At 47.1% G+C, this 25985-nt stretch overlaps 1 protein-coding gene across 15 annotated transcripts in view; it reads left to right on the top strand.

The window, feature by feature from the left end:
• Window positions 1-25985, top strand: part of ATXN1 (ataxin 1) — a 228895-nt gene that overhangs the window by 191308 nt on the left and 11602 nt on the right. For 14 of the 15 annotated variants that reach the window (XM_052812484.1, XM_052811965.1, XM_052811401.1 and 11 more), the window contains one exon: window positions 21809-23849. In XM_052812484.1, coding sequence (XP_052668444.1) covers window positions 21969-23849 — 1881 coding nt within the window. In that variant the 5' untranslated portion in view covers window positions 21809-21968. Of the gene's footprint in view, window positions 1-2324; window positions 2719-21808; window positions 23850-25985 lie in introns of those variants that run through there. The other variant, XM_052812297.1, reaches the window with a different exon arrangement.

Below are 25985 nucleotides of genomic sequence, written 5' to 3'. Positions count from 1 at the left end.
GTCATGCACTCAGTGGGGCAAGGCAAGTGATTCCCCCAAAATGACAGATGTAAAAAGAAGGTTGTAAGCAGGAATGAGTTCCCTTCCCTCAGCAAGAGTCATACGTACGTTACGCACTGCACCCCCATTGCCTTTATGCCCAGATCTTCAGCAGCGTGCTGGAGCAGCTGCCACTCGTGTCAGCAATGCAATTCAGCAGTCAAGAGTAGAAACTGCAGAAGTCAGATGAAGTCAGTTTTTCTGTTGCTTTACACTGTTCATGGCTGCCTAGTTGCTGCCTATTTTTATTGCTTTCATAGTTTTTGCCTTTCTGTGAGGTACTGGGTGTTGCCCACCGCCAGCAGCCTGGGAGGCCAGATATGCTATTGTTGTGGGAGCACTTTATGAATTGACCAAGAATGTGTTTGCTTTGTTTTGCTGGAGGTGTTGTGCAGAACAAGTGCCGGACTGTTTCACCAAATGCTTACGGTCTAAATGGATAAAACAAGAAAAGGAAGCCAAAACTGATAACAGCATAAAGTTGCAGGGAAAATATACTAGGTTTGTAAACTTGTGGCCCAGTGTCTCCTTCCGTCTTCAAAGCAAGCTATTTATAGAATCGGTAAAAAAGCTGTTTGTCTCAGTAGTTCTTTATTTAAAATCAGAAAATGGAAATAGACAGGTACTAAGGATTTCTTATTCATTCATACACCTTTCTTCATTCATTTCTCATTGCATCTCTTAGTGTTTTAAAATTTAGACAAAGATAAAACAGTGGTAAGGATAGTTCATGCTGCTAGCTCATGATTGCAACAAATATTTTATCATGTTTCCGCTATTGCTGAAAAACTGAATTCATCATCTCTACAAAGTTGTTTTGGGAAAAAAGTAGTGGTCAATGGTATGTTGTCAAGGGCGTGTTTAAACAGTAACCTACTGTGAGATCATGATGATCTGAGAAGAAATATCTTTGGGAATCCAAATGCACTGTCTAAATAAAACGTTAAGTAGAATTAGCAGGAAAAGGTGGAACTGGCTTAATCTGATTGTATTGTTTCTGAGCTGATGGTCTCCTAACTCATGAGAGAGAGACGGAAGTATAAACATGAGCGCATTATGCATAGCTGGCCATAGTAAGAGGACTTCATTAAAGCCTGGAGGCCCAGGGCAAGGCTGGTGTGAGTTCATTTTTTCTAGACCAGGCTTTGATCTTGGCTGCCCTGGAAGAAGACACATCCCTGGGAGAGGACAGTGAGACTTCTGCAGCTCCCACACAGTCAGGCTTAGTGAAGGCCTAGGGAGCTTTTAACACAACAAAATAACCTTTTATCCTAAGAGGCTGTTTTGAAACAGTCTTATGGTGGATGTGTTCAGCCCATTAAAATGGCCAGGTGGGGGAAGGATGGCTTTTTTTCCCACATTAATTAGATGAGGAAGTTTGTGGTGGGATATATGTTACGTCTGTTGAAGGTAACTATAGTTTTTAACTGTAATGGTTTACCCTTCCAGTTCCCAGTGGCACGCGTCCAGGGTCTGATGGCTGGGAAAAGCAGCTGTAGCCAAGGACTCCTCTTCAGCATGTCGGAAAGGCAGGCTGTTTGCTCTGCTGTCTGTTTCTCCAAACTAGATGGAGGGCTGTAGTGCTCATCTATCCATCTAGGGAGTTATGCGAGTGATCAGTGTGTGTAAAGCAGTGACGAAGGTAAGGAGAGGACTCAATGAAGGTGGTGCTGGAAGGATGCTGAGTATCAGCATTGCTTGGAGATACAAGATTGTTCCCACATAGGGTGAGGAGCCAGGTTAACATCCTGATGCTGTGTTTAGATCACTCAGGCTTCAGGCCCTGGGCAGGAAGGCCAGCTCCAGACGGAGGTCATTGTACTTGGCTGCAGTTAAATCTTTGTGATGTTAAAAGCAGTCCTGGAAAGCATTGGGGTAACATCTGGTCAACAGGAGACAATGCAAATTGAAAAAACTGTGGTTGGACTGGCCTGGACCTCCTCTAGCTTCCTGACACAGGAGTGCGGTCTCTGTGTCCATGCTGTGAGGTCCCTGCATGCTTATCAGCATCCACCACTCGTACACGAAAGAAGGAAGCGAGAAGTCATTCAGTTTGCATCCGGGCCCCACAAGCCGCATACGCAACTGCGTGGTCTCCCCTCCTCCCGGTTCCTGCGTCACTCCCACTCTGCCTGCCACGGTCGTCCCCCGTGTTTTATAAGCGCTTCTGGGGAGACACCCAGTCTTCATTTTGTTCTGCAAAATGTTTGGTCCGACCTGGGAAATGGAGCACATTTAAGGAAAACCAAACTGCACCCCCTCCAGCAGTCTTTCCCTGCCTGTGTGGCAGGCAGGAGGGAGAGGCACTGGTGGGCTGTGGGCAGAGCCACGAGTCCCGGCAGCCAGCGACAAAACAGGCGTCATCTCCGGAGACTGGTGGGCAGCCCGGGGTCAGGGGGACGCTGGGGAAGGGAGCGCTCCAGTTTCATGGCATGTGGATGGCAGGGCTGTGAGCAAGGACCGTCGGCTCCATCTCACCAGCTGGCTCGCTCAGCAGTTTTTGCAAGAAGCGTGAAGAGAACACGTTTTATGGGAGATATTTATCATTACCCTGTACTGCTTAAATATAGCCTGTGTAGCAGGTTAGAGCTTGTTAGGCTTTTATCTTCTCAAGTTGGAGGATGATGTATTAATCCATGAGTGTTGCAGCCTCAAGTGAATTACCGAAAGTCATCCCCAGTGAGTAAAGATAAATGACATTTGGAAATTAACCCATTACATAGTGTCTTCCAATAAAGCGCTTGCTAAAATACTAAATTGTAAATGAAGATGCTTCAGGTCTCATTTGAAAGTCAGAAAGACACTTAGTTGTAATTCCAGTACTGGTTTTCTTTTTTTTTTTGTCTCGGAGATTTCATTTCTCCTGAAAGGTTTGGGACTGACAGCCCCAGAGGACGAAGTCTCTATTAATCCACCGAGCAGGCACAGCAGCTACAATGCAAGCTGCTGTGCCCTGTTAATGTGCTGCAGCCTTTGCTGAGAAGGGGGCAGTCCTGAGGGATGTGGTGTTAGCTTAGACTTTGCAGCGTCCAACCTGAAAAAACAAGCGTTCAGCTCTTTATCGACCTGCACCTGCATTAATTCATCTGGGTTTAACTGTTCATTTAGCTGGATTTAAGGTGACCTACTAGGCAACACAGACCCACTGTAAACTTTTCTGCCAGTGTAGCTCTTCCAGATTCAGCCTGACCCAGGATGCACCTTGAAGCTGAACCTTACTCGGATATTTTAAGAATCAGAACAATAATAATACTGAGATGTGCATTCAGCCATCAGTGTTACTAAAGGCTTTGCAGTCCTGGTGGTCTCTAGGTTTGCTGCTCCACACCAAACTGACAGGGTTGCACAGGGGTAAACCCCTCCCCCTGTTACTCCAAGGCAAGTCATTCTAGTTTTAAACCAGTATAAAGTGCATGCAAGTTTCATACAGTCACTGTTGGGGAGATTTGCTTTGGACTAAATATCACTGTATAAATATCCTCATTCCAGACTAAGATCTATTTGTATGCTAACAAAAAGCCAGAGACAAACTGTTTTCATGAATTCCCATCTCCAGCACACTCCATTGCTGTGGTGGTGTTTTTTGTTTTCTGAATGTGGAACTGAACTGAGCCTGACAACATCCGCTCACTTCAGAGAGGCTGCCCAGCAGGAATGACTTTCACTTCCAACCTGAGCTGGCTCCAAACCAAGGACCCAGAGGGCAGAGCCTCTCCTTCCCATTACCTACCCTGTAAGGCATCAGAGCCAATCTCCCATCTTCTTTTAGTGCTAGCAGCTTGATGATAACAGAGAATTATTAAAGCCATATAATATTAAATATGATGGTAATTAGGTAATCTCCTGTAACTGCCAAACTGTTATTTTTAAAGGCTGTTGTTCATCACTGGCTTTTTCTTTTCTCATGGCAAAGGACAGACTTTGTCTTCTCTGTTTTGCAAGCACTGCCACTGCATGAATATAGCCTATGCTCGTGGAGGGAATTTGTTTCTGCTTATTTAATTGCTTTCAGCCCGTCCCAGTTCTGATCTTACTGCAAGGCGCTCAGTTACCTTCATGTGAAGGGTATTTGGAAGAGCATATATGGCCTGTAGAGGCTTGGAGTCGCATAGCATCACTTGGGGTGGTGGAGCTTCTAGGAAGAGAGGGACTGCTCTACAGAGAAGGCACAGGTTTGATTTGGCAACTGGCTCAGGTTGTCCTTTTGAATAAGCGTGGAAACAACTGATATAATAACATACCCAAATAATTTTGGACTTGAGGTTCTTGGATGTTTTAGAGATGTTATAGAGGAAAAATTATGCCTGTGCTTACTGAAATGTTTGATGTATTGTTTTACAAGGGAAATCTCTAAAAAGTCTGGTTTGCTCTTATAGCTGTTTTCATAGGCACGTTGCTTGTGTGCTACCACTGCGATTTGGCTTATTAATAAATTCCTGGTATAAGGAGGGCCTGACCTTGTTCCCATTGCAATAAATTCTAGCAGTAAAGGAGCAAGACTTTAGGTAGTAACTCTCAGAAAGTGTTTTTATTAGTTTTATTATCTGACCAGAATCATCCTGGTTGTGTTACTTCCTCTGCATCCAGTGTCTTCCAGGCCACATTCTGCAGGTAGGAAATGAAGAAAAAGGAGAGGTTGTCTTGCATTGTCTCTTCTCTTTAAAGATTATACTTAAATACCATTAAATCCAAAACAAATGGCAATTCATATGCATATTTAACATTGTTTAATCCCTGTTTGAGATCAGCAGTTTGAGTTTTTACAGTACTCGGCTGCCTACAAAGTATGGATTCTCTGCAACGAACGTGAACAGAATAACCCCCCCTTGCAAGGGTACAAGAAAGCCCTCTCAGGAGGCTCTTTCACCACTGGTTTATGTGGTTAAAATGAGAGTAACGCAAAAACAATCAACCTTAAGAACATGTTGAAGATATGAATTAATGCCCGTATTGAGCCTGCCAGCCTCTCAGTGTGTTTTCCATAGGCTTAAAGTTGGGGGGTGGGGACAAGACAGAGCAAAACTTTTTTATAAAGAGAGTGACACAATAAACACTTCATAGCAATCGTATACATTTTTAATGAAAGGCTGTAGTAGTGCAGTTCTGCTGTTCTGGGCATCAGTGAGAGGGGATGTAATCCACAGTACTTTTTTTGGCTTTTAGTAATTTTTTTCCTAGAGTCAGAAATGAGTGAGTGCGCAGTCTCAATTCTGACTCAGTCTCATGCTGTTAGTGATAGTGGCATTTTAACTGATATCGAAGCAAGGACAGAAACTAACATTTAGGAGCAAGCAAGAATGACAGAAATGCTAAGATGAGGAGAATAAAGAAGAAAAATGCTAAAACAGTAGTTCAGAAAAGAACAGAGTGTGGGGGGAAATAATTTTAGACCAGAACTGTAGAAACAGTACTTGACCACAGACTGAAAATTGGGAAAGCTGCTATTTCTTGTCAGACCAGCTTGATTTTGAGTCTAAGCTGCTGAGTGACAATTTTCCTCTAGTCTGATCCTGTGTCTTTTAATTAACCAGGGTTGTCATCCACATCTTTGAGATTTTGACATGAGCGGGAGCTCATCTCTGTTGATCTGCTCAACGCTCTGCGTGCAGAAAGCAGCAGCTGCTACTGGTGATCCCAGGGTTGATTTATCTGCATGTTCCACTGGAAATATTTCCATAAACGAAGTAAGCTGTGCGAGGAGGCACCTAGTCTAATTGGAGCATTAGGTCTGTGCAGTAGGTGGTACGCAGGTGGTTTTTTGTTGGTTTTCTGTCAGCTGGTGGTTTATCTGTGACATGTATGGGGTTTTGATGGATGCAGGTAGTGCGACTGCATGGAAGAGCTGGTGCGGTGTGGCTGTGCTGCAGCTTACAGTGTTTTCAGAGTGCTTTGCTCCCCTTGGGCTCTCACACGTTGTACACTTTGAGTAGCAGCTATCATGGACCTCAGTGGGGGTCCTGGGCAAGATCTTGACCTAGGTGATACGAATGAGTCACTAGTTATGTTAACCCCACCTTCGTAGCTCCTCACTGGAGTAGTTTCAGCACAGTTGTGCTGAGTGGTGTCACAAAGCATAGCTGTCAAAATCACCTGCTAAAATCTGTAATTTTTGAGAGTCTTCCAACACTTTTAGTGGATAGGTGTAACAAGCATATTCCCATCCTTGCCAGCAGCCCACTAGTGAACTGAAATTGTGCAAGGTTTTGCTGATAAAGCTGTAGCAATGCAGCCCATGTGAGAAATGCAGTCTGGACCACGAGAAGATCTCCTGAGTAGCCCAGTTCTCCAAACAGCAAAAAGCCAAGGTAGCCTCACCCTGAGAGCCAAGAAATTCTGCAGTGCCCCTTCTGTTAGCCATGCCAGCAACTTTCAGCAGCAGCTCAGGCAATGTATGTATAGGAGACATGTCTTCTCTCTCCCTCCTTCCCCACTGAATGGGATGGACCAGCAACTATGGCTTCTGCTGAGATGCTGCAGCTCCTTCAACCCCAATTCACCAGACAGGCCAGCAGTTCCCTTGCCTCACTTTCTTCTTTTCCCTCTCATTAAACCAGTGCGGTAACTGTCATCTCAACCTGGCTGCACATCAGAGAAGATACTGTGCTGTTTCGGCAGCAATCTGAGCCGAAAGGAAAGATTTTGCAGGCAGAATTGGACCCTTGGGGGTTGAGTTGAATGATGCCGTCACAGAAGAGGAAAGACTCTTTTTCCAGTGCAGCTCATGGTTTTTGCCAGGCAAGAGCAAGGATGTGAATTTTTATATACATGGGTAATCAACCTGGCAATGTTTCAAAATGCTCGGGTAGGTCTTACCCCCGCTAGGAAAGATTTAAATCTAATTAGAAATCAGAGCTAGGAGGAAATGATATTTCTGCCCATGAGAATTTCCAAGATCTCAAAGAAATGTCTCATGCTGTAATGGGAGGAAAACTTGAAAAGCTGAGATAAGTTAAAATCAGATAATAGGTAAAAATGTTTTACAAAACTGTACAGCAAAGCCTATAGCTCTGTATTCTAGCTAGAAGATAGTTTCATTTCAAACCAGATTTCTCTTGCAGTTACAGCGTTTTTTAATTACACCTTCATTAAATGTTTAAAACAAACCTTTGTTTTGGGCCCAGCAAATGGATTTTTTTTTTTTTTAATATTACTGGGGAAATATTTACAAAGAAATTCCAGCAGTTTTTCCCAACTGTAAATGTATTCAAACATTTTTGCCTCAAACAGATTCAGGTTTGAAAACAAACATTTCCTAATGTAAATTTTCCTTGAAAAATTCCTGCAACTTCTACTAGAAACCATTAGTTCTTTAGCCCAAGGGCAACAGTGACTGTCTACCTTATTTCGGTTTCAGTTTCACTAGCCTTATAGCAGAGTGTTGTCAAGGTTTTTCCTCCTCAGGAGTTGAATAAGTTGTGACCAGTGATGTTGTTGTTTTAGTCACCTTGGTTGTATGATCTCATGTTTATTCTATATTTTTCTAACATGTGCGTTGTACCAGAAAGATTATGTATCATCCATTGCAGTAGTTACTTCACATTTCTAAGAAAACATAACATTCATTCATAAACACAAGGAGAACAAAAGGCAGAAGAAACAGCTTATATTCCATATCTACCATAAGGAGTCTACAAGTCAAAAAACACATATGAAAAAGAAACCAAACCAGATTAACAGATGTAAAATAATTATGCATTCAAAAGAAAAAAATCAGAGTAGGCAGAGAGAGAGAGTGGTAAGCAGATCAGATGCTGGAGAATCACTCAGTTCAAGACTCAACAAGTGTAAATAAAACCAGGAAAAAAATCCCTTTTCCTTTTTGCCATAGGAATGGTGATGGTGGGTAATGTCACCGCGACTGCAGGGGAAGCTGTAGAGCGGTGGGTTGCATCACGCCTATCACGCAGCTGTCATTTCTGAAGTTCACAAATTAGACACAGGGTGCCTCTGCGAGCAGACTTGACTGTCAGTGTTCCGTGTTTGTCCTGGTTGGAGCGGACATCTTGGTGGGATGAGGCAGTTTTTGCAAGGGACTTGCCCGGAAGCTTTCTTCTCCCAAGAAAGTCTCCCTGTTGGGTTCTGCTTTGCAGTGGGAGGATCTGAGCCTATTTTAACTATTTTATTTTCTGGGAGAACAGCACTTAAACACTGGTTTGAAGAGGATCACACAAAGGTTTTGAGCACTCAGATGCCAGGCTGAATCTCTTTCCCTTCCCCTAATTTAGTTAGAGTGCTTCTGAAAGGTCCTTAGCTGACGCAGAAGCTAAAATCCTGTCATTAGCAAGCTATCGTTGGTTAGAGAACAAGCTTTCACACTAGCCCCAGTCTGGAGGGAGCACTTCAAAGCCCTGTAGGTAGTACTCACTGAAATGCATTGGCAAACTGCAATCAGACATGTCTGTCGCTACAAAAGGGCTTATGCAGTTTCGTTGGGTGCTGTGCAAAAGGCTGCCCTAGCTGGTAGGAGAGCTTTGTCAGTAGAGGATGCACAGTCATGAGCTGGATTCGCTGGTGTGGGTCCAAGGAGTGCCCATAAAATCTGGAACTGCACCGTCATTTATTTGTGTATGAAAGGAGCTGTACAGCGAGTTGTAACTGCCGTGTATAATGTGATATAATGAATTTAAAAGGTCAACATCGCAGTCCACTAGTGTTAAAAATAAAACTCTGGAAAGGTGAATTTCTGTGCTTATAAAGTTGTGAGGTCCCCCTTTGTAGCTGAATCATGAGATAATAGATTTTAAATGAACCGCTAGCTTTTGATTGCCTCTGCCCCACTTTCTAGTTCAGACCAGTGGATACAGCTAAGGCCACCAGCTTTGATGAAGAAGGGAAATCAACATTTCTGTTTCAGGCTGTATTTGTATAAACAGGCAGCTGCTTGAATATGCTGAAGTGTGAGGAATGTGAGCAGAGAAACAGCAAAAGCGAGTGGAAATCTCTAAGAAATACCACTGAATACATTGGACCGCAGTTCAGTGTTTTGTTATGGCCGTTGTTTGTATTTATACTGTCAACACCGGGTGGATGAACGGAGCTACAATAATGATACGTACAATTTGACTTTTTCAGGGTGTGCTCGAGACATGATTCTGTTTCTCCAGCAAAAAAAGATTATTTTTTTCTGCCATTTCAGGGATTAGGTAAATCCCATGAGTGATGACAACAGACAGAACTGGGGCTTGCAGAGATACAGAAGAGAAAATATACTTGACACTTGTGAGAAGTGAACTCTGAGCTGGTGGTGTGGTTAGACACGCAAGCCTCATTTCACAGTGCTGAAATATTGCCTTCTCATTCTCCTACCTTGAATCATGAAACCCCACATTCTTCTAATGATTCTTTCAGAGGGAGAAGTGAAATGATTCATAGAAAGAACCAGAATTGCTCAAACCACATCCCCTTTATTTATCTAGACCAAACTAGAACCTCTGCCCAAGTTCGGATCGTTTGGGATACAATACCCATAGTATTCCTGGGTGTCCTGGTTTTGGCTGGGATAGAGTTAATTTTCTTCTTAGTAGCTGGTGTGGTAGTGTATTTTGGGTTTAGTATGAGAAGAATGTTGATAACACACTGATGTTTTCAGTTGTTGCTAAGTAGTGTTTATACTAAGTCAAGGACTTTTCAGTTTCTCATGCCCAGCCACCAAGAAGGCTGGAGGGGCACAAGTTGGGAGGGGACACAGCCAGGACAACCAAACTGGCCAAAGAAATATTCCATACCATATGACGCAATGCCTAGTCTATAAACTGGGGAGAAAGCTGGCTGGGGGCTGCTGCCCGGGAATTAACTGGCCATTGGTTGGCAAGTGGTGAGCAATTGCATTGTGCATCACTTGTTTTGTATTTTCTAATTCTTTTATTATTATTATCATCATCATTTTATTGTTATTATTATTGCCATTATTATTATTTTCTTCCTTTTCTGTCCTATTAAACTCTCTTTACCTCAACCCAAAAGTTTTACTTTTTTTTTTCCAATTCTCTCCCCGATCCCGCTGGGGTTGGGGAGTGAGCGAGTGGCTCCGTGGTGCTTAGTTGCTGGCTGGGGTTAAACCACAACACTGGGCTAGTTTTCTTCTCCAGCTCCCTTATGTTCCTGTCCTTCTTCTGATAGCCTGCTTTAAAACTCATGCAGCTACTTCTGGTGTCGGAAATCACACCTGGCTGGGTGCTCCCGTGTATGGAGGAGAGGCTCAGAAGGTGGAATCTCATGGTGCTTTTGTTGCCCTGATGCCAGGAAAGCAGGCCTCTGCCGTGAAGAAGGCTTGAGCAGCTGTTCCAAGCGGGAGAGTGGAAGCTAGGCATGGGCAGAGGACAAAGGATTCGCATTGTGTCTTGAATGAAGTAGTGTCAGGGATGCAAGAGAAGGGAGGTAAAGTGAAAAGGAGGAACCTCCAAGCTTCGGACCCCATTTAGAGAAGGGTTAGAGATGGGGACAAAAGCAATGAAAGAGACACAGCGTTTAAGTGCTTGGATAATTTAAAGGCCCTTAGCTCAAGACTGAACTTCTGGTGAAGGAGGCTGACTTGAGTACTTTGAGACTGCTTGGCTGATGTCCTGTGCACTTTGGAGTGCAGAAGGCCAAGGACTAAGAAACGTGTCACCTCCAGACAACTTTTCCTCTCTTTCTCTTTTTTAATTCTCTTAATGCGGTAAAAGCATCTTGAGTAGTTTTTGTTTTCTAGTCAGCAAATCCTATGTGCTGTTGCGTACCAGTTGAAGAAGCAACGTTCAGCCATGCTTCACTGTTCACTCACTGATGAGCTGCAATATGTAACGTTCACTTGTAGCCCGTACACTTATCAACAGCTGGTTCCCCAGAAGCTGTGTGTTTGCTTGTCTGCTAGGTACTTAGGTGCTCTTCAGTACGTCCACCTACAGAGAAATTCAGGAAGGGATCCAGGAGTTAACCATGGGCTTCTATGGTATGGTCAGAGGAAGACTCAGGGTCAGAGTAACGGGTGTGGTTTGGGGTCTTTTGCTAAGTGCATCTGAACTGCAGACCTTCAGCTAAATGTTGGCCTTACATTAATAGCCCTTTTTGAAAGTCTTTGTCTGATTTGCGATTTGTATCAAGGTTTATGGCAGTGGCCATAGAAGACCTGGGGTTTTTTTTTGTCTGAAGAGAAATAGTGACTTGGAGTGACTAGCTAGCAAAGAGGAGGTTGAAGTTCCTACAGGGAAGGTTTGTGCTCTCCATGATAACAGAAGATGGACGGTTGTAAGATCTGATTTGCATCACTTGGAGGAAGCTGGGGAGTGTGGATGCTCTTGGGGCATGTCAGCCAGGTCTGTGGCTGAGGGTTTGAACTGGGGTGTATCGTTTCATCATATAACCATAAACACTATTTTGAAATAGTCTCAGCCCTTTGTATTTCCATGTTACTTTTCGGGACTTGCTCAGAGTAACCTGCCATCCGGTATTTTTTCGCGCAGGGCAGAATGAGATAAGGGGGAGAGATGCTGACTGCTTTCACATTGTTGCTCAGCTTCCAAGGTGGGAAATGTAACACCTCTCCCTTTTCCTTAATGCCCAGCCTGGCTCACTGCATGAAACTCTTCACAGTAAAGTCAGAGCTGACTCTCAAGGCCTGCTTTTTGGAATAGTCATAAAGCAGCTTTCTAGTAGCTTGCTGGAAAAAAAATGCAGTGAAAGTCATCCTGATGACAGCTAGAGGGAAGAAATAACATTCTTTGCAAACTTATATGTAAAGACTAAGAAAAACAAGTGCAAGAGCTGTGCAAGGGAGGGGACTCTTTATTTGATGCTTGAATGCTGCATGCCTGTAGGAAGCCTAATGTTTACAGATACAGGGGTCAAACAGAGATTTCCATTACCAATTGCTCTTAACATTGGTTGTGTGATGCTTCCCCTCTTTTTTCTTTTTTTTTCTTTCTTTTCTTTCTGTTCTGCTTTGTTCCCTTCTGTCTGGATTAAGCTGTGCAACGTACGTAGTATGTGCGAAAGAAAGGGTAGCAACCTTGCAGCAAAATGAGTTGATCCTGCCACAATTCCTTTTTTTCCCCTTAAATAATCAAATTAATTAATTAGTCCATTGCTCTGGGGAAGTACTCTACTCTGCTGCCTGCTGGCTGCGCTGACTTACAGGGCTGCTCTCAATTCCACGGTCTCCAGCGCCGGCATCTGCCCCCACTGCAGCTGCCGAGCCCTCCGTGCTTTTGGGGAGGCTGCGGCAAAGGTGCGTGTGCACCCAGGCAGCGTGCAAAAGTAATGCCCCTCTCAAAGCTTGCAGGATGTCAGATTACCCTTTTTCTTCCAGTCCCAGTAGCTGATGTGAGCATGCTCCTTGCATGCATGGCACTGGCAATTTGCCAGGTTTAGTGTAATTTTTTTTTTTTTTTTTTTTGAATGAGTGAGTGAATGAATGAATGAATACCTGATTAAGTTAATGAAGCTGAGCCAATGGTGGGAGGGAGCGACTTGGCTGCTGCCTGCTCTAAGAGATCTGGCAGCACATTAGACTTGCATAACACTTTACAGCTCCATGCTGCGCTCCATATGAGCCACAGGAGAGGGCTGCAATAATTACTCGGCTTTTCGATTGAAACCAGCTGCAGGTAGCTAGTCATCCTTTTGTCCATTTCAGTGGTGTCGGGGAGTCACTTGTCTCTGCGCCGCGGATTTCCAGTGGCAGATGGGTAAGATGCTTTTGCAGAAGTGATCACAGCGGTGAGAAAGCATGTTCGTGGCTCAGTGGCTTTTACAAAAGGTCCATTCGGATTTCCAAGGTGTGATTCACTGGACCCACATGTCCAATGGAGGAATGTTTTTAGTTCCTGAGTTCAAAACTCCTATATAACCTTTATGGGAGCTGCGTGATTTTTATTTTCTCGTTCCTTCTTCAGTTGGCTGGGAGAAGGGGAGCAAAAGGTTTTCTTGTATCTTTTTTTTGTAAGAGAAGTAATTTTTAAACCCTTCCAGTTCTTTCTGATTGCTGTTTAAAGCGAGTTCTTTCTGACAGTCCTGGATGGTACATACCTTTGTTTCTCACATACTTAAATTAAGAGTACTGGCACTGCCTGTTAGCACACCGCCTTCATTTGTCAACGTTCCCTGCTTGAGAGCAACGCTGATGATTTGCATTCTTAGTTGGAACGGGTGGGTTTTTTAATTGCAACTGGAGCCTGTGAGCCTACTATGTTGTTATAAACCTGCATTACTTCATTTTGTTTTAATTGTTTTCTGCATTGCCTTGTAAGATAGAACGGTCAGGGCAATCTCACCCTCGCTGTGCTGGCCTCAGTCAAGTGACACTGGTGATGGATTTGGCTCTGTGCCCATTTTAACTGCCCACCACTCTCCCCTTGGAGCAGGAGAGAGGCTCCCTACAAAACTGAGTCAGGAAGAGTAACCAGTCACTTGGTTTTGTGATCTGCAGGGCCAGGACAGGCATTTTATGGGGAGAGGAGGTGCAGAAGAGTTGGTCTGGCTTTTTTTTGGCCCATGTGCATTCATACATGCATACATGCACTGACCCCTACGATGTTATCTGTGTTGAGATTGCCAGTTTGAGGGTCTGTGCAGGATGAGTGGGCAGTGCTGCAAGGCACACTCAAACGTAGCTGACCCTGAATGAAGAAGAAGAAAATGAATGAATTAGAGAAAGAAAGACGGGGGGGGGGGGGGGGGGGGGGGGGGGTGTGAACTTGTTCTCAGCCTTCTGCAGCACTGGGGCAGCGTGCTGCATGCCTCCAGGCCAGGGTGAGCTGCTAGCGTTTCAGTTTTGTCGGTGGTGACGGTCAGTGATCCTGATTCGGTGAGGCGTGTGTGCTGGGACTATGAGCAAGGGCTCATGCAAAATTGCTTCAAGTTAAAGCTTTGCCAAATGAAGCCTGAGAGAGAGAAGGCGAGGTGTTGGAATCCATTTCAAGGGGAATTTAACGTCAATTCACGTTTCGCACTTTACAGATGGACTAATTATAGTCTAATTTGCTAGCACATGGAATCTACCAGAGAAGCAGTCTGCAGGGAGGACTTCCAAGGAAAGGCATTGAGCGTGCAGCTGACCTTTCCACATCTGCTCCTAAAGCCATGCTCGCACACTGTCCCCTTATCAGCCAGGCTTAAAGGTATATTCCTCCTCATGAGCGCCTGCCTGTGCTTATCTGTAAAATGGCTGCTCCAAGTTGGCTGCTGCTTGCTGGTGTTACTGGCTGGATCTTCAAAGGGGTGAAACACCCCCGGTTTCTGTAATTTTTTGTGGGGGTCTTATTCATGTCTCCTGGCAGCGAAGCCAGGCGTCTCTCTAATCTGTTTTGCAGAACAAGGAGAGAACGTTAGTGAGCATTTTCAGACACATGGAAGGAGACCTGTGTGACATATCTGCGGTGCAAATGTGTTCATACAGGCATGACAGTTTCTGTCACAAGTTAAAATGAGCGGCGAGTGGGTGTCGCTACGTTTATAGTCACTCGTGAAATTTTCAATGGAAAATTATGTAGGCAGCTCCCATTGTAGCTGGGCACATTTTAGATAAATGAAAAACATCAACAAAGTAATTTGAGTATTATACTTGTTTATAAATTAATGCAATTTATTCATTTAAGCTGCAGAAGTGCCTCTAGGGGATGGGTTTAAGAGTAAAGGATGTCGCTGTGCAATATCAGACAAGGCTGGTCCTGTAAACCTGCTGTCCTGCACTGGCAGCAGTTGGTGCGGTGCAGGAGATAAAAGGTTAGATGCTGCATCTGACCCCTTGCAGAGCAGCATAGGTGGGATCCACCTTTCCGTCCTGCTGTCAGTGGGGTTGAAGAAACACTTTAAAAACGTGTGTGGCATCCGTGCTGCCACCGAAGGCGCTGGGTGTGTGTGGAGGGGGACGCTGCCTTCCGAAGCATCTTGGGTCGGTGGTCCCGATGCTCCTGGCACAGCCACCTCAGAGGCTTTGGGAGCGGGGCTTCGGAGGCGTTTGGCAGACCTCTGTCAGCTTGTAAAGGCTTCAGCGTGGCATGGTGGTAAAACATTGCGCTGCTGAATCGTGCTTCAGTGTCACACCTGGATCGGCTCTGCCTGCGGGACTGTGCGGTTCGCAGTCAGCCTGAGTTGAAAGCCCAGGCCCAAGCAGCCCCAGGTCTTTCCTTCACGGCTACAGAGGTGCGCTTTCTGCTGTGCAGCTGAGAGAGAAAGCCATGTGTCAAGTTGTGCATGCTCACATGGCTTTGCCCCAGGGCTCAGGCCCTTACTTAGCAGTTAAATCCTTCTCCCCTTCCTCCGTAGGGGCAGAGGGCTCTGGAGTCCAGCGCTTCACCCTTCAAGAAATAGTACTGTAATCAGCATTTTCAGCTCTTGCATTTTTATCACTAGTCTCTGGATATCCGACGCAGTTTCACAAAACTCCAGTTCCTGGTGTCAAATGATGATATGAGAAATTCCACTTTTAGCTAAAATAGTAAGTTTCTGGTCTTGTGGGTTGCAGGGAAGAGATAGAGACCTCGAGCCTGAAAGGCCTCACAGGGCAAGTTAAAAGAAAAAATAACAAAAAAGCAAATAAACTCGACTGTTATCATTTTAAGAAATCTTCTATTTGTAAACCAGTATCATGTGTTTCAGGGATAAGAAGCAGGGCCCGACTCGTGCTATTTGAGCGCCTGGGTTTGGAACTGTGAGGCAAGGGATTTCTGTGCCGGGGAGCGAGGGTGCTGCCCATGGGGCGGGCTGGGAGGGGGGAGAGCTGGCCGATGTGCCCAGCCCTCCGACAGCAGCCCTGCCACAGGGTCGGCTTGTGGCTCTCAAAGCAAGTGCTTCCTTGCTTCCAGCCTGCCTGCCTGCCCAGCATCTTGTGCTGCACTCTGTGGTACCACCTCTCTGCAAAGTATGCTGGAAAAGGAGGGATCACCTTTGCTAATAACTCTTTTGGTAAAAAAAACGGAATAAATGAGCAGGCATCTGAGACTAATCAGATGGCCCATGATACCTGCAGTCCTACAACACATACATGTAGCCACATCACTACGCATGTGCACGGCAAGGTATGCCGTGTGTCCAGAGCATGGCATGAAATGTTGAAAATGCGGGCATCTTTTCTGTTGCAGAACCAGGTGATGGCACACAGATAAACTGATGGCAGAAACCTGCAAACTTTTGGAAGTTAATTCCAACTCTTAAATAATTCAGCAGTTAGCCTAACTGAAACCTAAGCTAACACTAGCACTGTGAGAAGCTGTCGCTCTCGTGCAGCTCACCAGCACCCACCACACAGAATAACTATGTGTACCTAACTACAGTGTAACTGTAGTAAAACAGGACTACTGGAGGCACGTGCCCTGCTTAGAACATGCAGATCTCCCCTTATCCTCAAAATTCAGGAGCTAAGTGGCAGGAATGGATAATTAACTGCTGGAGTAGCTTTCTAATAATCAGTTTGTATTGCCTGCATTCATGAATATCATCGAGTGAATGGCTGTCCTGGAACTCCATCATCTGCCCGTCCTTTTGGGAATGTATCTTACGCTATTTTTTCCTTCGAAATCTTCCTCTCTCAATGCTATTACCTACATATTTGCATCATAAAATTTCATGGGAATGTCAAGCCATTGGGCATCTCACATCCAGTGATGTGCTTGCTGAGGTTTGCTCGTTATTGCTTGCTTTTTATATTGCGTGGAGGCTGTCTGATCTGACTGGGGACATGCAGAATAGCTGCTCGCTCTGCAGAAACCTGTACCAATTTGCTGTGGTGGATTTCCAGAAGTATAATAGGAGCTAACACTGCAGTGGACAATCTGTCTTGCAGATGCAGTGTTGATCAGGAATCCTTTCATTTTGGGAGGAGAATTTCAAATTTTATTAGAGGTTTTCATGTTTCTTATTAATGGATCTCTGCAGTTGGCTCTCCTGGGAAATATGCCAGAGAGCTGTGAAATTGGTCGGATTGGACAATAAACTCCGATAGCTATTGTTGGCGTGCACTGAGCTGCACATGGCAAGGCTAATGAAATCTGTAGCAGTTACAACTATGAATATGTAGCTGGCAGCAGGCAGGGTGTAGAGTGGGGGGGAAGCTGGCATATAGATCTGAGAGCCAGAATGCAGCTGCGGAGCCCTCTGCAATGTGTCTGTCTTTTAATCTCTCTGAATCTGATCCTGCAAGATGCCAGCCTCCTTGGAGGGGAGGGGAGAGATGGGACGAAGTGCCCTTCCTTCCCACTGATTTCCAGCGTTGCTGAAATTACCCACTCATCCTATCGTGATAGGATGGGCGGGCGATTTGAGGCGGGAGCATCAGACTGTGCTGCTGCTTCTGCCTGGTAACACCCCAGACATAAAAAACCATGTGTCAGGCTCGATTCAAAGGATTTTTTTTTTGGTGTACTCTTTGAATATTGCATTGATGTCTACTTGCCAGGCAGGACAACAGTGTCTGACAGAGGAGAGACCCAGTTTTTTTATTGTACGGTTAAATGTGAGAATTTACTGGTGATACCTGGAGCTGGAAGGTGAAAGCTGAAAAGTCATAATAATCTGTGTGTTATTAGTGTTTGGGATCAAAGGAGCCTTTTGACAATAAGGGACTGGTTTGAATTGAATATCCCTGAAGTTGGAGGCTGACAGCTGCCCCCCTTGGGTGATGCTCCAAACAATAAGGCAAACGAGTGGGTGGTCCCAGCCCTTGCTCCTGGTGGCACACGTTGGTGTGAGCTTGTTAGCAACTGCAGAAAGGTCAGGGACCAGAGAGGATGAGGGACCAGATTTCTGAAGGTGTTTTAGAGACCTAAAAATGATGTTAGCTACATCACGGGGCTGCAAAAAGTGCCTGATTTCTGAAGGCAGTGAAAGTCCCACCATTTGCTTAGGGTGCTGCTGTGGTTTGTGAGTCTGGCCCCACCTTCTGTGCACCCCAGTGGTGGGATGCAGCGTATGTTCACGATGTGTTTGGAGGCTTGCATTGCTAGTTTTACCTTTGCTGCAGTGAACTCTGGATAAATAAAGGAGGTCAGCCCCTCAAGCTATAACCCAGTATCTTCTCATGAGTTCTAAATTTATTAGATGAAATAAATAGAAAAATACTGTTTTGGGAGACATAGTGAGGTTTAAAGTGTCTTGCAGAGAGGCGCTGGAGTTTTGCATGAAAAATGCACATCCTGAGCTCCAGCGAGCAATTCCTTTGGGACCAGAGCAAGCCCAGATGGTGACTCCTCCAAGTGATTATTTTTCTGCCTTAAGCCTTTCCAGGAATTTGAGTGTGGGCAGGCTGCCAGCGGACACTGGCTGTCCAGACACTTAAGCAATGTTCCATGTGTACTCGCTGCCAGAGATACCAAAGTCCAGCTGCTGTCCCTGATCTCTTTGTCCCCTTTACCTTCCCAGCCATAATTACACAGGCATGCACGCACGCACGCACTCGTGTGACACACACGTACAAAGTGGGAGCAAGAAATCACCTGGTGTCTGCTCCTCATTTGCATAGCTCACAAATCGCGATCGACAGCTCTGAAGTTAGAGAAGGGAAATCTCAAGAGTCAGAAAAATGACTTGGATCCAAAAAAAAAGCGTACAAATAACAAACCCTGCGGCACACCGCAGAAGGCAGGCGTTCATCTTTCTAGGACAGCCAGCAAAGAACAGTTTAACCAGGTCTTATACCTCTTGCCTTTGAGACACTCTGTTTGGGTTGTCTCCTTTTCATTGCTTCCCTAGCAAAATCAGTCCTGTCTTATCTTCGCTGTTGCTGGAACTTGAATTATGCTGAAAACTTACCATTTTACTTTTAAGTCTTGAAGTAGAAGTAGGCTGTTTTATGCTGCACATTTGCATTTTTGCAAATCCAGTCCTGTGTCTGTTAGAGTTCAAAGTCTCACCGTGAAGTACTTGGGCTTGGAAAAGTGGGGCAGTCTTCACTGCTCTACGGCTGTCTCATCCCTTGTCTCCGTTAAGCTTGTTCATTCCTCCTTTGCTCTCCAGGAGATTTTGGGCAGCCCTTTTGTTACCAGTGATGATGAAGTCAGCCATATGAAAGATTTACACCAACCCCCCCCCCCCCCCCCAAACCCAAAAGATTTAGTATTTGGTATTTTTGAAGGATGTTAGCTTTGATGTTGGAAGCTACCCAAAACTCAGTGGTTCAGTGCTATTTACCAGAACAAAACTTTTGCTTCAGCTCCTGCAGAGTGAAACTTCACCAGGTTTCATACAGCTTCATAGTAGTACTTCTGATGTGGAGAAGCTAAACCCAGACGCCTCAGGCTTTTGAAACGGCTAGTTTTGGGGAGCTTGGTTTATCTGTCATAGCAAAAGAGACTGGCCCTATTTGCTCCCATGTACAAGCTCCGTGCTCTGTTACAGGCAGAGGGGCCAGCCCTCTGCTCCCAGCTTTTCCCCATGGGAGTGTATTTAAATTCCGAGTTTGCAGCTCATGTCCATCTCCATGAGAGATCGGAGGACGGTCCGAGGCCAGTGCGAGCTCCCCGTAGCAAGGGGAGCGGGACGAGTGCCCCATGTCAAGGGCGTCCCCCCACGGCATCCTCAGGCAGCCACCTCGGCCAGGAGCTGCTGACTTACCTGCCAAAGCTGACGGCCCAGAGCAGAAGGCTACAGTGAGCTACAGTTAAGCAAGGATGACTGCGCAAATGTGAGCTCGGCGATTTTATTTTTAGTCGAACTTAAAAATAAAAATCTGTAAGTCGTGTGTAATATAATAATTTTAGCTGTTGCCAAGACACGCTGAGCAACTGTTAGGAGGAGGGGGAAGACCTGTGCTGTCTCCTGGCTGCCCTTGTCCGGCCGTGGCCACAGCACCGAGGCAGCAGCGCCGGCGGGTCGGGGCAGGTTGGGGTAGCGGTGCCGAGCCACCGCTCGGCGGGTGCTGCTGCCCCTGAGCCGCCGTGCTGAAAGCATCACTGGCCCTTGGTCTTTTGAAGCTGCCCTGAGTCCTTTCATCTTCCCTCTCGCCTCAAAGCCAGGGAATCCGCCCTGAAACAGTACTTTACTCCCCCGCCCGGCTCTATGGCTATTGGTGTTTCATTACTGTTTATCAATATTTAAACAACGGAATAATTAACTTAAGAATGATTGTATCAAACCGTTAGAAAGTTTGGACTTTTCCTGCAGGCTTACAGCAGCTTGGAGGACCATAAACATAAAGAGTGCTCTTAAAGATAGGTTTAATCTTAGTCTAGTATGTCTTCAAAGTACTGCATGCGCATATAAACATCAGGCTTATTGTTCATTAGAAGCAAGGCAGCAGGGAAAGAAATCCCCCAAAGGAATATTACTTGCTGTAAGATAAGTATCATTACTGCTGCTCAGCATTCACTTTAAAGTAGGCTATATCCTATTTCCATCTTCTTTCACATCCACTCTTAATTCTTTCGCTCTCCATTTTTCTTTCATATAATGCATGCTTTTCTTGTTAGGATGCTGGTCATGCAAGTTGCATGGTTTCTCTGCACCCATTCTTGCATATCTTTCAAAACAGCCAGAAATGCAGATGACAAGCAGTGGCTGGACAGGGCCTGGGGTATTTCCCTGAAAGGGAAGGTGGGGGGAGACTGTCAGCTCCTTTTGCTTTTTTTCAAAGCAGGATGTGTTTTAGTTACGGTATTTTCCTTAGCAGATAATGAAAGAGTTAGGAAGACTTTGTCGACTCTGTTGCCTTTAGGTGGCTGAAGTCACAGTAAGTGATGCAGAGCAGAGAAAGCAACTGTTTTGCTCCAACAGCAAAATTAGCCCAATATAAAATTGTGAGCTTTTACAGTGGTGGGGGCTCCTGGTTTGGATGAGGAAACCCAAACGTGCTTTTCCAAGCAGTCCTGGCGAGGCATCCCGAGGGCTGAGTTTGCTCAGTGTTTGGATGTGTGGCTGTGGCCACCCGCAGCCTCCCTGGTCTGGCAGTCGCTAAGAAACGGGGATCGGATCCCGCCGGAGATGGAGATGGTGCCGTCACCTGGCTCCGGCCAACCTGTACGCGGCACGGAGCATCTCCCAGCGCAGAGTCCTGCCCGGACACCTGGGCTTGAGGTGTCAGTAGCAAAGGGAGTTCAAAGCACTGGGGGAAAAAAAAAAGCCCCACACATTAAAAACGTGGCTCAGAGCCATCTCTGGCTCTGGGCTGCTGCTGTAAATAGATCGCGTGGCCGAGGTTCATTGCCAGACTGGTAGATGAAGGGCACGTGTGCCTGTAATGATCCATGGCATGGAAGGGGGACAGGGGGCAGCTGCTGCCTCCGCAGCCCTGCCCGATGTGACATGAAGTCACCCTGTGGGTGACTGGGGTTCAAGGGTTCAGGAGTGACCACCACCTTCCCTCCACACCACTACTAGCTACTTGTTGCTAATGTAAATATTTTGTGCGTGCATGTTCCTCGGGGCTCCCTGCCATGCTCCTGTGCTTTTTAGGACATGGCAGGGTGAAAGCAACGTCATCGTTGCAGGGGAGGGAGCGGCTGGAAGAGCGAACCAGGCACCTGAGAGAGAGAGAGGGTTTTCCCAGAGGAAGGAGAAAGCGCGCCTTGGGAAATAAGTGACCACTGCTAAGTGTGGCAAGTTATGGCCAGGGAGTTTCTGATCTGCCTAAAGTTTTAATCGTTTTCCTGATGCATTAGCAGACATGCCCAGGATTTTCGCTGCTGTTTACAGCGCAGCTGTCAGCTGCTCCTTGGTACAAGAACAGCAATGCTTGACTGGTTTCTTTTCCCAGAAGTTTTTCCTTTTCTCGCTTGCTGTTTTGGGGTGTCTGCTCATTTGTTCTCATTTCTCAGTGCTGATGATGTGACTCCCCCCTCCCTTGCCCACCCTCTCGTTGCAGAATCCAGAGGAGCTGTCGGAGGATCGTGCTCACAGGGAGATGATTCCTCATGAAGTCACTGGATCCCTTGCAGAAATCAAATGTGACTTTCCGTTTATCAGACTGAAATCAGAGCCAGCCAGACAGTGAAGCAAGCACAGTGGAGGGGGGACGGCGAAAGATGAAATCCAACCAAGAGCGGAGCAATGAATGCCTGCCACCTAAGAAGCGAGAAATCCCTGCCACCAGCCTGCCTTCAGAGGTGAAGCCAGTCCTGCCAAACGAAAACCACCGTGCGGATAACCTAGCATGGCTCCCCAGCACACCCGGCGGCCAGGGCAGCCTGGGAGGCCGGCACCGGCCCGGGGGGACGTCATCGGTGGAGACAGGCTTGCAGCAGGGTTTGCACAAGTCGCTGTCTGCAGGGCTGGACTATTCCCCGCCGAGCGCGCCCAGGTCCGTTCCAGCCTCCACCACTCTTCCCACAGTGTACTCGCCCGCCCTCTCCCAGTCAGGGACCCCCGTTTCCCCCGTGCAGTACACGCACTTGCAACACACCTTCCAGTTCGTCGGGCCCCAGTACAGCGGATCGTACACCGGATTCATCCCCTCGCAGCTGATTTCCCCAACAGCCAATTCTGCGACCGGCGCCGTGGCAGCGGCCACAGCCGTTGCGACCACTCCATCCCAGCGCTCCCAGCTGGAGGCTTATTCCACTTTGCTGGCCAGCATGAGCGGCTTAAGCCAGCAGGGGCACAAAGTTGAGCCGCACCTGGTCAGGACGCCTGGACTGATTGCCGCCGGATCTCCTCCACCCACCCAGCAGAACCAGTACGTCCACATTTCCAGCTCTTCCCAGAGCAGTGTCAGAAATGTCTCTCCTCCAACCATCCCGGTCCCCCTGCACCCCCATCAGACAGTGATCCCGCACACCCTCACCCTCGGCCCTTCCTCCCAAGTGGTGGTGCAGTACACCGACTCGGGGGGCCACTTCGTCACCAGGGATCCCCCCAAGAAGCCCGAGAGCAGCCGGCTACAGGCGATGCAGGCCAAGGAGGTACTGAACGGTGAGATAGAGAAGAGCCGGAGGTACGGCATTTCGCCCTCTGCCGACATGGGTCTAGTCAAAGCAGGCAATAAACCAGCTCCCCATCATTACGAGACCAGGCATGTGGTGGTCCACTCAAGCCCCTCCGAGTACGGCGCGCGGGATTCCTCAGGTGTCCGAGCCTCCGTCATGGTGGTCCCCAACAGCAGCACGCCCACGGCGGACATGGAGGTGCAGCAGGCCACCAACCGTGAGACCTCTCCCTCAGCCCTCAATGACAAGGGAAGCTTGCACTTAGGAAAGCCAGCCCACCGGTCCTACGCCTTGTCTCCGCAGCAGGCTCTGGGCCACGAGGGGGTGAAGGCGGTGGCAACGCTGTCCCCTCACACCGTCATTCAGACCACCCACAGCGCCTCCGAGCAGCTCCCCGTCGGGCTGCCGGCGACGGCCTTCTATGCTGGGACCCAGCCGCCGGTGATCGGCTACCTGAGCGGTCAGCAGCAAGCCATCGGGTACCCCGGCAGCCTGCCGCAGCACCTGGTGATCCCTGGCACCCAGTCCCTGCTGATACCGGTCGGCAGCGCGGATGTCGAGCCGTCAGGAGTCGCGCCTGCGATCGTCACGTCGTCTCCTCAGTTTGCAGCAGTGCCTCACACGTTCGTCACCACCGCCGTCCCCAAGAGCGAGAACTTCAGCGCGGAGCCCCTCACCACCCAGCCTGCCTACCAGGCCACCATGGTGCAGGCGCAGATCCACCTGCCCGTGGTGCAGTCCATCGCTTCCCCCGCCGCGGCACCTCCCACGCTGCCCCCCTACTTCATGAAGGGGTCGATCATTCAGCTGGCCAACGGGGAGCTGAAGAAAGTAGAGGACTTGAAAACAGAAGACTTCATACAGAGCGCGGAAATTAGCAACGACCTGAAGATAGACTCCAGCACGGTGGAGAGGATTGAAGACAGCCATAGCCCAGGCATTGCCGTGATACAGTTTGCGGTTGGGGAGCATCGAGCACAGGTAATGGCAACGCATGGTGGGGTGGGGGGGTTGGACTGGGGTGCACGCTTTGACCCCGCGGGTGCAGCTTTCCTCAGCACATCTCAGTCGCTTTGGATCCACGCAGGGTTGGTTCTTCATTGTTCATATCCATCTGTGAGACCAACTCTGGTCCAAAGATCATCCCCCTTGCCATGCCAGGGGAGCCATCAGGGTCACACCAATGACAAACGTAGTCTCTTGGATATAAACCGGGTCTTTCTTATAGCTGGAGAACCCACAGGAAGAATTACATCATCTTTTTTGATTAAAATATAAAACAGTGTAAGCAGTACGAGAGAATATATTTTGCATTTTGATAGGTGATTTTTACCTTCCACACCAGAAAGCTCAGTTTAGATTCAGCTCAAGTCCTACCCTTGAGAGAGAGAGTAGGGCACAAGGCAGTGAATTTCCATGGCTTGAAAACTTGGAGCTGCCTGGGAATGGCTCCATCACACACGTAAGTTACTGAAACGCGCTACAGAGTTTTACTGAGGCTTTGGTTGTGGGTGGTTTAAACACTGTACGGCTCACATAAACTGTGTGTTCAAGGGAAATTTGGAAAGAAAAACCATCTAGGTGGCTGGGCAGGCTGTGCTTCTGACCTTTGTTTCTCATTGGTTCACAATGTAGGAAGAAAACCTGTAACTTTCCAAAGGTATTTGTTGGTTGAGAATGAGTATGTGTTGATCATGAAGTGTTATCCTGATGCTGTCCATTTTCTGAGCGATTTAGATTCTGCTGCATTGAGGCTGGACCAGTTCAGCTATACTGGATAGCATTTTGCTTCCTAGAGGTACTCATTTTAAATAATCGTGTTGCAAGTCTTTTTGGTCTGGTTTGAGTGCTGTGAACTGCAGCATCTGCAACGCCGATGCTGCATCCTCAGCACTGGAGAACCAGAGTGAGAAAGAGAGAGAAGCTGGATGTGGACACGTGTAGTAAAGCACCTCAGGATGAGAGTTTGGAGAAGAAAAACGAACAGCAATGGTACTGAGGAGCAGATTATAGGAAAAATTTCTTACGGTCACAGCAATCTGTGACCTGTCTTTCCCCAGTTGCGCATACGTGGTAAATCGCTATATATGACACATCCACTTTCTCATGTCAAGCGTGCAGATTCCCTATGTGGTTTTGTTCATGTATGTGTGTGCATCTGCACAGCTGATAGAAGTTGGGCCTCTGGTGCTTTCGGTACAAAGATGTGAGTTTTTCCCCACCGCTCAGCTGTATTTTGGTGCATCTCAGGCTTCGTGATTAGAGGAACCATCCTTGGATCAGGACCAGTTACTATCATTTTCCCTGGTGCCTTGAATAATGAGATTTCAAAAGTAGCAATCTCCCATCTGCAATTTTCATCTTGCTCTCATTTCTCTCCCTGCAGCCAGGCCACCAGTCTCTGCACCAGCAGAAGAAGTACAAATTAGCAGGTAGCATTTGTGTCATGTCTCGTTCGCAGATCTGTCAACGCAGGCGATGTGTTGTAGTCCTGGGCGCGGGGAAGAGCGCCTTTGCAGGGGGTGGAGTGCCATCCTCTGGCAGAAAGCAAGCCGAGTCTGAGGCTGTAAAAATCCAGGGCCAGGCACACGGGTCTCACCCAGCAAAGTGTCACCTTACGGAGAAGCCTATCAGGAGCGGGCTGACATCATCGCAGCCAAAATACTCCCCAGCTGTGTTTCCCACCGGGGATGCTTCCAGAATGGAGGGCGAGTCACGTAGAGATATGATTAGAAACGGGCGTTTAATTTAGGTTTCCTGCAGATTCCAGGACTTGGGTATCTTCCCAGATCAGCTGTGTCCCTGCATAGCTGGGACGGCTCTGCCAGTTTTCCTTTGCCTGGCTTGAGAGAGAGCGAGCGAGAGAGCATTTCTACATGCTTGAAGTCTCCGTGACCTCACTCTCAGCCCGACGTGGCTCTATGAAAGCATTTAGCTTTATTAGCAGGCATGCGGCAGTCATTACTTGCTAGAAGCTTGCCTGCGTGAAGAGGGCTTAGTCTTCTTGTTGAAAGAACAGTATTTAGTCGTGCCGCTTTGAGCAGTGGCACTGTGGTGCTGCTGCACTTAAATATATCTTGAATCCAGAATACAGTGGGGATACATCTGCGTGTGTAG

The sequence above is a fragment of the Harpia harpyja genome, chromosome 1 (assembly GCF_026419915.1).
Source record: "Harpia harpyja isolate bHarHar1 chromosome 1, bHarHar1 primary haplotype, whole genome shotgun sequence".
In the NCBI taxonomy this organism is placed as follows: domain Eukaryota; kingdom Metazoa; phylum Chordata; class Aves; order Accipitriformes; family Accipitridae; genus Harpia; species Harpia harpyja.
The sequence above is the reverse complement of the archived record's forward strand: the minus strand, read 5'-3'. Positions and strand labels throughout refer to the sequence as shown.